Here is a 14888-nt window from a genome sequence, read left to right as displayed (position 1 = left end):
ATCTAAGTAAAAAGGTGCTAAGAAAGCAATCCTAAAGGAACATTAGCTTTCCATGTGTAGAGAATATCCTCATTCACAGGCTCCAGTTTTCTTAGGAGAGATCACTGCCCAAAGTCAAATTTTACTTTCACTAATTACCTATCCCATAAGGGGCATGGAGACCATTGTCAGGCATTCCTGGCCTGGATGACAATTCATGTTCACCGTGTCTCTCCCATATTATTCTGCGATCAGGGAACAAGCACTGATTATACAAATACAGAATTCACAATAACAATAAAGACAAGAACAAACATGGCAAATAAAGTTTTGGTGATCCTAAAAGAATCTTCAACTCCCTGGTAACTGCTCTTCATCTGCCTCATTTTAATGCATTTGGTCCCTATTTTTCATCTTTGAAAGACAACACATCAAGGATAGAGAACCACCTGCCAGTTTCCTTACAAGAAGGCTTATAAGGAAGTTTTTTTGTGGTTAAAATGTAAGGTCTGAATCAAATTAGACAAACTCAGAATAGGGAAGTAAATACAAACACAATAAAATTAAATCTATGAGCTAATCAAAATTGGAGAAATAACTTGGATACCCAATCTTAAGCAAATCTGAGAAACAGCCATTTGTCTGTTGTATGAACAATCAAAAACTACAGTCAGTTTTGGGACTCCTAAATGAGAGTAAGCAAGCAAATAAATTGATGGCAATGCCTTAAGTTAGTGAAAATATACCCGACTTCTAAAACTACAAGGAAGCAGCAATGCATATAACCTTTTGGTGCCAGATGGATCCAGGTTTCAACCACAGCTCTGCCTTTACTAAGCTTTATGTCTTTGAGCCATATGTGTAAACCTGACTGGGCCTGTGGTCTCTTCTGCAAAATGGGGTGACACCTACACCTTGTAATGCTAAGGTTACATGTTAATGTTTACAGAACACCAAACACAAGACTATATAAACAGTGGCTATTTTTTAATGACTAGCACAATACCACCCTGTACTTCTGTAACAGTTTAATGTTTCTGGGAGATTTTGATGCACCCTCAGACATGCCACTGTGTCTCCATGGGACCAGTGAGGACCCTGAGAGAAAACTCTGTTCAAGGGTTAAAAGCTCTAGGCCTGAAATTAAAAGGTCCACCACTCACTAGCTGGGTTATCTCTGTATCTTTTTCCTTATCATACAGTACAGTCTTCGTCTAGCCCCCATAGCTACCATAATGTAAACATTCAGTAAACAGAAGCTATTACTCTGGCCCAAATTAAAGAAATACTTATCAAATACCTACAATGTATGACACTGTGATAGTACTGGTTACCTGTGCTGTTTCCAATAGTCATTCAACTTCCTCTCACACACCCTCAGGTCTAGGATCCCTTAGACTTAAGTCTAGCCTCACTGTTGTCTTCTTTCTCTGAACAACTGGTGGATTTGGTCTATATTATTAATACTTTTTAATATGTGATTTGGCCTCTCTTTTTTTTTAATATGGCTGATTTTTCTGAAGTAATACAAACAAACTTTAATTCAAGAGGAATTATACTGAAAATATAAATAGCTGTTGCTTGGAATCCTTTCCATTCTTCTTGAAGGCAAATGAAAAGCCTCTTATTAATAATTTGGGCCAAGTACATTCTAGGCCTAATTACTTTATGTATGAAAGCTTTGTCTCCCAGACAATTTAATGCTCCCAGATATGTTCCTTTGTCATGAGGAAAATAAGGCACTAGAATATTCTAAAGGCACTAGAATATGCTAGTACCTTTGAAATCAAAGGAGACAATAAAGTGTATGTAACTAAGACATTTAAAGGAACATAAGATGCTAACTCAGCTTCTACATGCTTAGTGCTGGGCTCAGCATGATATCTGGCAATTGCATGTAACCTTAAAGTGGTATAGTTGCCCACTGCTGAAATACAGGGTGGCTGTCTGCCACTTAACTACTAAAAGGGGAAGACTGGATAATTTAATACCCAAACAAGATGTTATCTATGTGAAACAGCAGAAGGAAAATACCCTTTAATACATTCAAGGAATTAGAAGACAACCTACATGCGAACACTGTGATGACCAAGATGAAGATGTGTACAGGAACCCTAACACTACATCAAAAAGTGATGGGGAATTCAGAAACAATATCTACATCTATCACCCAGCAACCTCACCCCTACCTCAAATTCAAAGAACTGTTACACTTCTTACTGGTAAAGTACCACAGGCAAAATAAGGCTAAGCTAGGTACTCGCTCACTTCCGGGGCCAGAAAACTCACTAAAACCAGTAAAAACATTAGACAGTAACTATTTGATTATAAAACCAAGTAATGTGAAATAAAATTTCAAAGGTAAAAATGGAAAGTATAGAAGCAAACAGTGTATGGGTGGATGGCAAGGATGGGGTTGCTGGATAACAGATATAAATATTGAATAATTTTGGTTATCATGTACATGTAGTTAAAATTTAGACTAATTATGTCAGGAAGTATCCAAACCACTGGAAGGCAAAAAATAAAAATAATAAAACCTGATTTGCTCAACAGATACAAAAAATGCAATAGAAATAATTATTTCAACATTGTGCTTAATATGAAATACAAAATAAGATACCAAGCATAAGCTCCAAAATATGTTGTCATAATAAATGTGACTGGGTTAAATTCACTTGTTAATGGAAGCTCTTTAACTTAATAAAAGCTCTTAAGTCTGTTAAGAAAAACATAAGGAATGTATTTTTGTAAAAATCACCCCTGCAACAAAAAAACAGTACAGGAAAACTGGGGGAAAAACAGAGAGACACATATACTGCCAAATAAGATTAACAAAATTTAAATGAAAGCAGTATTAATATCAGATTTTAAAAATTCAACAGGCAGTAAAAAAGGTATTTCATATTGATAAATGAAACTAAAAGATATAAACAGGTAAGAACCTTTATACAAAGAGTTAGTATCAAAACATGTACTCCAAATGAAGAAAACCAGAAAAAATATAAAAACCATATACCTTGAAAAGTTTAATAGAATACCTTTTTTGACAACTATCCTTGAAACAGTCATAAAAAGTAAACACACACAAGCACACCATCCAGCCCAAAAGAAAACATCAATAAAGTGTAAACAGAAATAATATAGGTATTTCTGAATTACTATGCAATCACAGTAGGAACAAAAAAACTAGCAAATGAAGCTGCCTTAAATAAATTTTGTGTTGAAGAAATAAATACCAAAACTACTGCAGGGTTATCAAGAAAATAGTGAAAACAATATACATACTTTAAGATATGTCTAAACCAGTGCTCAAAGAAAAATTCATAGCCTTTATTTTCAATAAACAGGAATGAATATAATGTACCCAACTCAAGTGTAAACTGAATTAAAGAAAAAAGAAAGGAATTAAAGGTAGAAATTGATGAATTTACAAGTGAAACAATAAACCCAAGGCATAGTTCGATGAAAAAAATCAGTTAACCTAGCTCTTAAAACATGAAAATAGAAAAAGAGATGATTTTCTAAAATTAAGATATCTCTTTAGGCTCAACTCTATAAATAATTTGAAAACAGGAAAAATAGATTATTTAGCATAGACAAAATGGAGAAATTTATGAAATCACCTATCAGGATCAGAAAGTTTCACTGATCAATACTACCATATATTCTTTTTTTTAATTAACATACTTTAAAGAAACATTTATCACCAAGTCAATGCTATTTAAATTGTTGTAGAACACAGCATAAGATGGGATAAATAAATCAGACAAAATTTAAGAAATCCCAAACAATGGGGAAAAAGAAACATAAATAGCACTGAGAATTAAAAAAAAGACATTAACTTCAAATACAGATTCTAGAAAGACAAGAAAACACTATCTACAATCTAAACCAATAAAACAGAAAACACAGCTAAAATAAACAATGTTCTAGAATATGGCTTGGCAAATCTTATCTGTAAAGCATCAGAGATAAACACTTTAGGTTTTGCAGGCCACAGTCTTTGTTCCGCCTACTCTGTCATTGTAGCACAAAAAAAAAAACAGTCACAAGCAACACATTAAATGAATGGATATGACTGTTCCAATGAAACTTTATATACAAAGATACACAGTGGGCCAAATTTGGCCTGTAGACTCTAGTTTTTCATCTCTACTCTAAGATATAATTTACCAGAATGAGCTATAAAGGAGAAGATCCTCTAGTGTAAGAGAAGGTTTTATGCATCAGGTCCAGATGACTTTATAGGGAGTGTGTATATAAAACCTCAAGAAACATAGTATCAATCTCCAAAAAACTGTTCCAGAACAAAAAATAGTACAGGTTCAAAAGACTGGCTGGATTCAAATTTTGGCTCTGCAACTTACCTACCAGCTGTATGGCCATGGGCAAGGTACTTAACCACTTTGTTTCTTCATCAGTAAAATAGCATGGTAAGTATTAATACCTATACCATGTTGGGTGGTAGTGAGGCTTTAACAAGACAATGGATATAAAGAACTAAGACTAACCCCTGGAACATGATTAGTACTCAGTAAATATTAGTGATTACCATTACCATCTAGGTGAGAAAAAGAGGAGCAATAAGGATGAACCCTAGATTTCTGGTCTGGAACCTCAGCAGACAATGGTAGCACTGACAAGACATAAAATAGGAGACAAAAATTAAGTCTGGTAAGAATATGAGAGAGGCTGAGTTTTATTTTTTGATGTTGGGCTTGTTGTTGCTATTAGACAGCAATTCTCCAACTTTTTGGCCTTAAGACCCCTTTACACTTTTAAAAATTATTGAGAACACCAAGGATCTTTTGTTTATGTGGGTTACATTTTACCATATTAGAAATTTAAAAAATATTTAATTCATTAAAAAATAAACCCTTTACATACTTAAATATGTTTTGAAGAATAATTTTCCAAAACAAAAAAAAAGTTAGTTTAGCACATGCATTGTTTTACATTTTTGCAAATCTTTAATACCTGGTTTAACAGAAGGCAGATAGACTGATTCTCACATCTGCATCCAGTGTGTTACTCAGCCTCAGGCAACCTCTCAGGAGTCCTTAAATAAACTCTGAAAACCACTACTATCAGATATGTGTAGAATGCAAGTGAATAGATGGTTCTAGAGTTCAGTAAAAGTTTGTGGCCTGAAAATATGGATTTAGGATTCAGCAGACAGGTGAAAAAGAAGTCACGAGAGTTGCAGAATGAAAAGCCATGGCAAGACCTAAAGAATAAGTTTAAGCAGCAGACAGAAAAGAAGTAAACAAGTTGCAACCATCAGAGGCAGGACAGGAGGACTCATTTATTTTAGCAAATGGCCTCATTATCAATTTGATTACTCAAGCAGAGATCTCTTCCTCAAATTCTCCCTGTATGTAGATCTAGTCAGTCAACAGGTCCAATAGATTATCCCCTGGATATAATTCAAATGCATCCTGCAGTGATTGAGCCTCTCATTAATTTACTCTTAAAAAAACCTCCTAATTTGTTTCCTGGGCTTAAGTCTTGACCCTGTCCCCCATGCCCCTCTCATTTTTCTCCCCAAATCTATCATCTCTCTGCCCCAAATTATCTATTGCTAAAATGTTTTCAGAATTAATCTAAAGTCCTTCACATGGCCTCTACCTACCCTTTTCCAGATTTATATTCCGCTATGTCCACATACATCTCCTCTTCCACACCAAATATCTGCCATTCTCCAAAAGGTATCCTGCTTTATCATGCTATTCCTTTTGCCTAAAATACCTTGATATTTTCTTGCAAATCTTTCCATCTTTCCTAGGCAACAACAAATTGCTGCTCCCACCTCAGCTAATCTTAGAAGCATTTTATGATTAGCAACTTCCCCTCCTCTACTCCCATAAAACTCTTATTCATCCTTTACTTCGCACGTACTCTGTAAGTGCTGGCTTCTTAGTTTTCCCCTTTATCAATGGCATTCCCAACACAAGCACAGAACATGGTCAAGAACTACTGCCTGAATGAACAATTTAGTAACTGTCAGCATGTGAGATGACTGAACCTGAAGAACAATGCAGAATGATACTGAGGAGGAAACTTTGTGGAACACCGACATCCACATGGCAGAATCATCAAGAACCAGTCAGAAAAGAAGAGGAACGAAGAATGATCAAGAGAACTAGAAAGAGTAAGTACAACGATGGCAGCTGGTTTGTATGCTGCTGAAGAGAATAACTCAGTGGTTACAAATCTCTACTCTAAAATAAAAACCAGAGCCAGTGTCCAGAGAACAAGATGAGTTCAGACAATGTGACTGCTAATGTGGAAAGACACCCTATCAGTTATAACATATTGTCCACAATATCAGAAAAATATCATGAAGAATTTCATTCATCTAATATAAAACACACAAATCCACTACACTTTTTTATTTTTACATTTTTTTGCCATAGTGTGGCCTAACTGGTCTTTTGCAGAGTTTAAAGGAAATGGGCAAAATCTGAGTTTGGCCCAGAAATAAACAAGTTTTTTTAATTTTTAAAAAGGAAAAATCATTTATTCAAAGAATTTAAACCAACATATTCCTAAATTGTCCTCCAAATCAAGACTTCTTCCCAATCTGTGAAAGAATGAAATGGACCAATATTGCAATTAAATTAACTTGCTATTTCATGCATTTTCTGGTATTTCTTATGTAAAAACACCCTAAAGTGTTCTTAAAAAGCCTATGAACCGGAAAAAAAAAAGCAGCACAGCAATTGTCTTACATTCAAGTAAAAAACCAAGGAGAGATAACAGGTAATTTAATATCCAATGTTCTAAAAATACCGCGTTTTAAACTTATAAAGATAAATGTTATTTTACTTACTATTTTAAATATTTACTTATTTAGATCTTTAAAATAATATTTTCTAAATGCTATTTTAATAAATTTATTTCAGAAAATAATAAAGGAACTTCCTTTTGGCTAGCTACAAATTTAATAGAAACAACAGTTTAAATATGAACCAACCATCAACCACCTTGGATTACTACCAAATTCCCCAAACACCAATTACCATCCCTTACTCCCAAGCCCCTCCTTTATTCTTATCCTTCTTAAATCTATACAATTTAGCTTTACATAATAGTTTACAAATTGGCTGCAGTGTAAATCTGAAAATACTGAGACAAATAATAGGGATACTATACACAAATGCCATTTAAAGACATGATTTCACTTAAAGTACTAAATTGACCTCCAGAAAATAAAACCACATACAGATTTGCATTTAAATTCTTAAAAGGATGAAGTAGTTAAAATTGCCAGTTTTAAATACTGAATAAGCAACTACAGAATGTAGACTGCTTTTTAAGACTTTTTTTTTGGCAATTTATAAGTTCACCTAAAATTAGTATTTCTAATCTCAATATGTACCACTTATACAGGCAAAACAAAACCATCAACTTAAGCTCTTTGAGGACAAGATGGCATGTACAAAGGAAAGCTCCTCAGAAAATCGTATTCTCACACCAAAGAGCAATATAGGATTCTAAGTGATTTATATTTTATTTTTATTAAGAAAAAATTTCCTACATTCTCAAATGAGATTATGCCTAAACAACAAGATTAAAGTGTACTGAAGCAGTTCACTAACAAGCTAGGGTTTTCAAAAATTCAAAGGCAAAATTTCTAGCTGTCAAATAATCAGGTTAAATGCCAAATGCTCAATGCTTAAAAAATCCTTATAATTGTTCAAATGATATTTACAAAATATTTGTCATCTATAGATAAATATTCTTTAAAATTTTCATTACAGGGATTATTTTATGCTCCTCAGAGCCACAAAATAAAATAACTTTTGGAATAAAGGTTTAACATGGAAATCCAAAGAAAGTTGTGCTTTCCCACACTGCAGCTTTCAAAGGGAAGACATAGTGCCACTCCACTGCCCTGAAATACTGCCTGCCAACTTCCACTGTATTTGAGGCCCAATAACTTGAATTCCATCTCCTTATATTCTTATATTTTAGAAGGTGGGGGTCAGGAAGGGAAAGAACCCAGCTGCAGATGCAAAGAGCAGTTCTATTCAATTGAAATGAACTTATAAATCCAATTTATTTATAACATGACCAAACATTGTACTGCTACAAAAATCCTCCTCATTAATAAGCATACAGAATGATTTATAGTATACTTCCCCTGTATAATATACATCCCCCCTCCTGTACTAACTTCAGTCTGTTCTAGAATACTGAAGGGCCCTAAAGGGCACAGAGCAGGAAGTATGGCTTTTAAGCTGATACACATAGATGCAGTGCTAGAACTTTTGTTGTGGATAATGACTGCAGTTTCAAGTGCCACCAACCAATGTGGGAAATACCTAAATGCTTGCCAATCCTTCTGCTAATCCTTAGCAAATCGGTTTAACAGGATATGGCTGTTTTATAAACTTGAAATAAGACTTAAAAACTAATATAAAATATAACAAAAACCATATTTCCATTTTATACAGGTACAAGCAAATATTATTGTTAAAAAATTCCTAAGGAAAAATACCGAACAGCAAGATATCATAAACAAAATTCAGTTTTTGATAGTTTAAAATTAGCAATCAAATTTAAAACAAATATTACACTGAATTCAGTTAGTTTTAATTCATTTCACAGACCCTAGAAAATAAAGAAGTTTTAGGGAAGTCTCTGGGTCTTCTTGGGTAAGCACCTCATTCTGCTCCCTTAAACTCTATTTTCCTACTCAATGCAGAAGTAGGAACTCTATTTTCTACCCAAACACCTCCCATCTTAAATTACCAACACAGAGAAACAAAGCTGACTTGTCTCTGATAAAATCCTCTAAGTTTAGATCACCAAGTGAGGTATTTCCCTGAGCATCATTAATGAAAGTCAGGATGAAACCACCCTAATAACAAATTCTGCTCTTCAGCAAGGAATCTGAGCAAGGTATATCTGTTCTGAAGTATAGATTTTTAAGAGCTGGAAGATACAGACATAATATTCACAATATGATGTTCCAAGATCTTTGGTTAATCTGTCCATCAAATCTTGTCCAAGTATGTGAGATTTTGTAAAGTGCTGCAGGTAAAATTGTAATATTTCCAGAATATATCGCTTGGCTTTAGTACATCTGCATATCAATAGGTGTTCAGAGGTGGAAAGAAGTATAGCTTTAGTGCATTTGCATCATTCCTCAAGAGTGGAGAGAAGTTCGTCTTCATATCAATGGGTAATTACCTGGACAACAGAGGGCTTATCTTTACCTGAGAGGTGAGGGGGAGGGCTGGTTTTGCTTCTGCTGGAGCAGGAAAGAGAGAAGGGACCGGGCTGCAGTTTGTAAGCAATAAACGATTTTAAACTTTATTTCTCCCTTTGACTGATTTCGATTTCTAGAGGTATTTTGCCCCGGGATTTCCTTTTCACAGACTTACATCTGGCGCAGTCAACAGGACTCCTCTGAACCTGAAATCTGTTATAATGGGTGCGACCTTTGGGAGGGCCGCCCCTAGAAATGATGGGGAGAAGTGGCACTCGCGCCGAGGGACATGGGTCTACACTCGTGTGGTCGTGGAGGCACCACCACCGCTGCTGGCCACGTTAACCCCAGCCCATGACCCGAGCCTAAGGCTACTGCTTCTGCCACTGCTGCTGCTCCTGCTGCCGGCTGGAGCCTGGCCACAACTATGGAAAGGAGCAGAGGTCCAGGTCACCTTGATAGAGAAGCAACTGGCTGCTATGTACCACACCTTGCTGGCTATGGAGCCCATTGCTGGAACAGCTCCGACCAAGGTAATAACCAACTATCCCATCATGGGGTGGATGAGAGACTGGACCCAAAGGCCACAGAGTGGTGTGGCACAGACACCTATATATATATATCATGTGACTGGCCATTTGCCTTTGGCATCCCCAGGATATAATGAAGCAGACACAACATTGGCCCAAGTGCGCTGGCTAGAAGGAAAGCCTGCCTCTGATGTGGCCCAATGACTTCATCAATGTTTATTGCACATGGGGCAAAAGACAATGTGGGCTGTGGGCTGTAGCCTGTCAGCGGGGCTTGCCATTGACCTCTGAAGAAGTCATCCGAGCCCAGAACGAGTGCCCTGCATCTTATGCAGATCAGCAAACCACCAAGAGGGGCCTAGAGTGTCTCTTTGCAGCCTATGGCTGATTCCTGGTGATTGAGAGCGATCAAGGCACCCACTTTACTGAACATGAGTTGCAAGATTGGGTGCAGCAATTAGGAATAAAATGACATGGCCATGGACATTTCAACACATGGACCGGCAATAGCTGGCTCTTCTGGCACCATGGGGAAAGGCCTGGAAGCTGGCCTCCTCTGTATTCCTGGAATAACAGCAAAGTGGCCCCCCAAAATCATCATTATTTGCTTCTACAGTCCTTGTATCCTGGATGCAACCCCTGGCTGCAGCTGCCATGTGAATGCTGGAATGGATGAGCTTTGGACTTAATCTGCATGGGACTTTGAACCTAGCTAAATCCTCTGGCTTGAGAATTATCATAATTGTGTTGCTGTTGTCAAGAAAAAAAAAACACTTAAAGAGAGGCTTGACTTTGTCTAATGTTTGGTAAAAGTTTAGTGAGCTATATAGCATGGTTGTTAAGAATAAGTAAACAAGTGTAGAAACATATTTTGTGCTTAGTAAGAGATTGTGCAGTAAAGTACATTTACTTAATCTGCATAGGATGAATCCTCTGGCTTGAGGATTATCATGATTTTATTGCTGTTGCTATTGTATGTCATTAGTTTGGTTGGAAGAGGGGAACAAGTAAATTGTAAGGGAAGATTTCTAAAGGGGTGTCCTGTAGGTAAAAATTGTATTTCCAGAATATCTCGCCCGGCTTTAGTACATCTGCATATCAATAGGTGTTCAGAGGTGGAAAGAAGTATGGCTTTAGCACATTTGCATCATTCCTCAGGGATGGAAAGAAGTTCATCTCCATATCAATGGGCAATTACCTGGGCAATGGAGGGCTTATCTGTACCTGAGAGGTGAGGGGGAGGGCCGGTTTTGCTTCTGCTGGAGCAGGAAAGAGAGAAGGACCCAGACTGCAGTTTGTAAGCAATAAACGGGTTTTAAACTTTATTTCTCCCTTTGACTGGTTTCGGTTTTTAGAGTCATTTTGCCCTGGGATTTCCTCTCCCTGGACTTACAAGTGGAATGATGCAAAATACACTTTTCAGGTAGTACGTGCTTTACAAGAAAAAAAGATGCCCTTAAGTATCCCTTTCATAAAAACTTAAAATTCTAGAAATTATCCCCAAACTTATTTAATTAGAACTGCTATGGGGCACTTGTTAAAAACAGATTCTTTAGCCTCACAAATGTACTAAATTATAATTTTATGTTTTAAAACAAATATTGCATGTGGTTCTCATGTCTGAGTAAATTTGGAAAACTGTTCTCACAGATACTGTAGGAATAACGAACAAGCTTTTGACTTCCATTTGTGACTCAAAAAAGAGACAATACCTAACAATTCAACCGGAAGTTAGTAACAAGAACTAAAAAAGTCCCCAACACACTGCAGTGCTTTTAAAAAATTTGAGGGTCCCAAAAGTTACACAATTAAAGAATTGTTGTAAGTCACTAAAGATACAAATTATTTAAGAAATTACAGTATGGGTAGCTGATTTTTTTAAATTAGAAAAAATTAAGTTCAGATAAATCCAACAATATTCTAAAATGTTGAAGTATTTAAAAGCTTTCAGAAAACACAGGCAAAAATTTTTCTAAATCTGGATAAATGTAGGTTCCCTCAATAAAGGTGAGTAAAGGAATCAAAAGTAAAAAATTGTTAAGTTTGACCAAATAAAATTATGCAGTATACTTTTTCAAGGTGTGTATGTGCGTGTATGTGTATTCCAAATTAAAAGGCAAACTGGAAAACATTTGTTCTTTGGAACAACTTCAAGTAATCTATTCTCTTCCTTCCCACCGCCTACCTCAATTTTTCCCTAATGGAAGGAAAAGAGGTACTGTTCTGGTTTAAGGCTGTTAAACCTAACATAGGGAAGCATTCAACAGTCACTAGAGTTTAGGACTGGAGTTCAGGATTGGAGTTCAAACTAAGAGCATAAGAACATTAGTTAATCCATTCCTTCTTCTGAATTTACATCTTCACCTTCTGCATATGCACTCCCTATGGGATCTGGTATTGGCAAAATTTAGATATTTCTGCCTGGTATCTCATCCTCAAACATATGATATAGTCCACAATGTTGGAAATATTTGCATCAAACACATCAGATGGAATGCTAACAAGCTTATTATATACAGAGAGCTCGTGTAAGTTGGTAACAAACACTTAGGCACAAGAGATGAATGGGCAACAAACAAAAATGGGAAATTCTTAAGAGGGAAAAAGTACAAGTTACTGAGCATCTGATTCCATTTTAAATATAAACCAAAGCAATAAAATGCCACTTTTGGCCTGCCAAACTTACAGATGATACATCACATGCTCATGTTGCAAGCTATTCCTTGCACTACGGCCGAGACAACACACTGTGATTCACTCATGCTGGGCTGGGTTCTACTTTAATGAGAGGAAAGAGCAAATCATCGTCTAAGTGAAGAGGAATTCTGAAATGACTGGGGAAATTGCTAGTTTGTTGTTTAAAGGGGCTGAAAGGTGGCTAGGATACTGCACAACCACAGTGATGAAATTAAAATTTATCAAGTATCATCAGCTGGATGTCAGGCAATATATCTTGTATCTCTTAATCCTCATCATGATTCTGTAAATTTGAAATATTACTTGCATTTTACAGATGAGACGACCAAGGCTTAGAAGAAGGCTGCCATGACCAAATATCTAGTAAATGGCAGAGCTAAAATTTAAAACTAAATCTGACCCCCAAAACAATTTCCTCCTAGTATAAAGTTCCAACTTACTTACAAAAGCAAAAGCAAACTTTCCAAAAAGAGAATGACTAACTATGGCTTAGTCACTCTGAAAGCTGAAAATCAAAAATTTATAACCAATATCTATAAGAACTATACTAAGCATTTAGTACCTCTAGATCCTGTGGCTTAAGTTCTATAGTATATCATTTCAGTCCCACAACATTAAGTAGCCTGGATTACCTCCTTTTAAGAGTCAAAGTGAGGTTTAGAGGTTAAGGAATTTGCCCAAGGTCACAGAAATAAGAACTACAAAGGCAGTATTAAAATCCAAGTCCATCTGACCCAGAAGCCTGGACTTTCAACACTAAATTGTGTTTATGTTAAAATTCCAGGATTATCTTTAGTAGATGACTCAATGCTTTTTGCTTCTGGCCAGATGTTGCTTTTAAGTCCTGTTTTTTTCAGGCATTTTCACTATGGCTACAGCACTGAAAGGGCACCCTCACTCATATGCATTCTGAGGCACAGCTGCTTCTCTTATCAGAACTGAAGAATATAAAAGTACAAATTATGATATAGACTGTTTTTTTCCCAGTCTGGAGCTTTCTCTTACCTGGTTTTAACGGGTAACACTACACTTGCTAATCTATCCTTATTCTTACTCCAAAATTTAAACCAGAAGACTCCTGATTTGTTTTCTTTGAAAATGAAGACCTAACTGTTGCCAAGGCAGAAACTCAGGACTCAGGGCACAACCTCAGGATGCTCCCACAAGCTGCCAACAACAACGGGTCAGTCTACGAACCTAGTTTTTAACAAGTTTACCTTGCTAACTGCACTAATCTCTGCTTCTCGTATCTATTTTCTGTCTTCTTTGTTTTGCTCTAGTCTCATTACAGATACTTAAGTTAAAAAAAATCTTTTATTTCTATTTATTTTAATAATTTAGTATTTCTAAGCAAACACACCTACATTTGCTAGAAATAAAATGGTTCTTACCTAAAGCAAAGAGGAGTCCTTAGCATTTTCCATTACCTCACTGAGTACATAAATTTAGGTTTACATGTATAAATCTGTATAAACTTCCTTTCTCAATAGGAGAAATGGAAAAATGGTGACTTCGATATGCCTAAAAATAAACAGTTTTACTGACTATATCCTAAGTAGCCCATTTCTCCCCACCCTTGTGAGTGCAGAGCTACAAATCTTATTTGTTACGTAGCTCAAAGACATCTTCACAAGAAGAAACATATTCACCATTAGTAAATTCTTGGCCAGTGAGAACCTCTGCTTTTCCTTCGAAGAGATAGCACACAACTCTTTGCCTTCGAAATCTCTCATAAAGCAAAAGTACTCATGGCACATTTGGAATCAGAACTGGTCTGAACAGTATTACTTAACACCTGGCTGCAAGACAAAAGTCACATTTCCATTATACAATGCGGAGAAAAACACCGAACTGAGCCCCAATTTCAACAGCGGAACTTCCCAACCTGTGTGGCAGAAACAGATTGTAGGTGCTGATGGAGCACCCCAGAGCCTGGGTAACCAGACTCTCTAGGATTGGCATTTTTGGCTCTAAGTGGCCTCTTCTGTTTGCCCTAACAGCCCCATGAATACAGTTTTCTACGGGCACCATTATGTGAACAAGGTTAGGCAACACATTTCAAGTCACGATCGATTTGGTCCTCTGCTCTCTCCTCTGAACATCTATGCAGTACGGCAATCCGTTGTCGACCCACTATCATTATCATAGGAAGCTTGGGGACTGAGAAACTTTGTATGGAAAAAAATGAAGTGGTAAGCTGAGATCACAGGTAAATATACTTACCTTTACTACACTAAAACAAAAATGAGAATGGGAACAAAGCACAGTGGAGAGAAGGACTTGGGGTGATCACCAACAGTGCATGAAACAGGGTCAGCACAGAATAAATAGTTCATGAATGTTAAATGAAGAAAACAAAGGCACTTTATGTATGGATTGGATCTTAAGTTTGGCTTAGTGGATTACTACCCAATTATTTTTCATTTTTTGTTGTTCCCAAAACGACCTCATGCGATTGTGAA

General features: G+C 36.4%; 1 protein-coding gene across 11 annotated transcripts in view; it reads right to left on the bottom strand.

The window, feature by feature from the left end:
• TNRC6A (trinucleotide repeat containing adaptor 6A) overlaps positions 1 to 14888 on the bottom strand; it is a 96803-nt gene that overhangs the window by 50043 nt on the left and 31872 nt on the right. For 5 of the 11 annotated variants that reach the window (XR_005031068.2, XR_005031067.2, XM_057487047.1 and 2 more), the window contains one exon: positions 4541 to 4618. The exons of the other annotated variants lie outside the window; for them this stretch is intronic. Coding sequence is in view for 3 of the 5 variants with exons in the window: in XM_057487047.1 (XP_057343030.1) it covers positions 4541 to 4618 (78 nt within the window). In the remaining 2 variants the exon portion in view is untranslated. The remainder of the gene's footprint in view (positions 1 to 4540; positions 4619 to 14888) is intronic. 11 annotated transcript variants of the gene reach the window in all.

The sequence above is a fragment of the Manis pentadactyla genome, chromosome 10, assembly GCF_030020395.1.
Source record: "Manis pentadactyla isolate mManPen7 chromosome 10, mManPen7.hap1, whole genome shotgun sequence".
Taxonomy (NCBI): Eukaryota; Metazoa; Chordata; class Mammalia; order Pholidota; family Manidae; genus Manis; species Manis pentadactyla.
The sequence above is the reverse complement of the archived record's forward strand: the minus strand, read 5'-3'. Positions and strand labels throughout refer to the sequence as shown.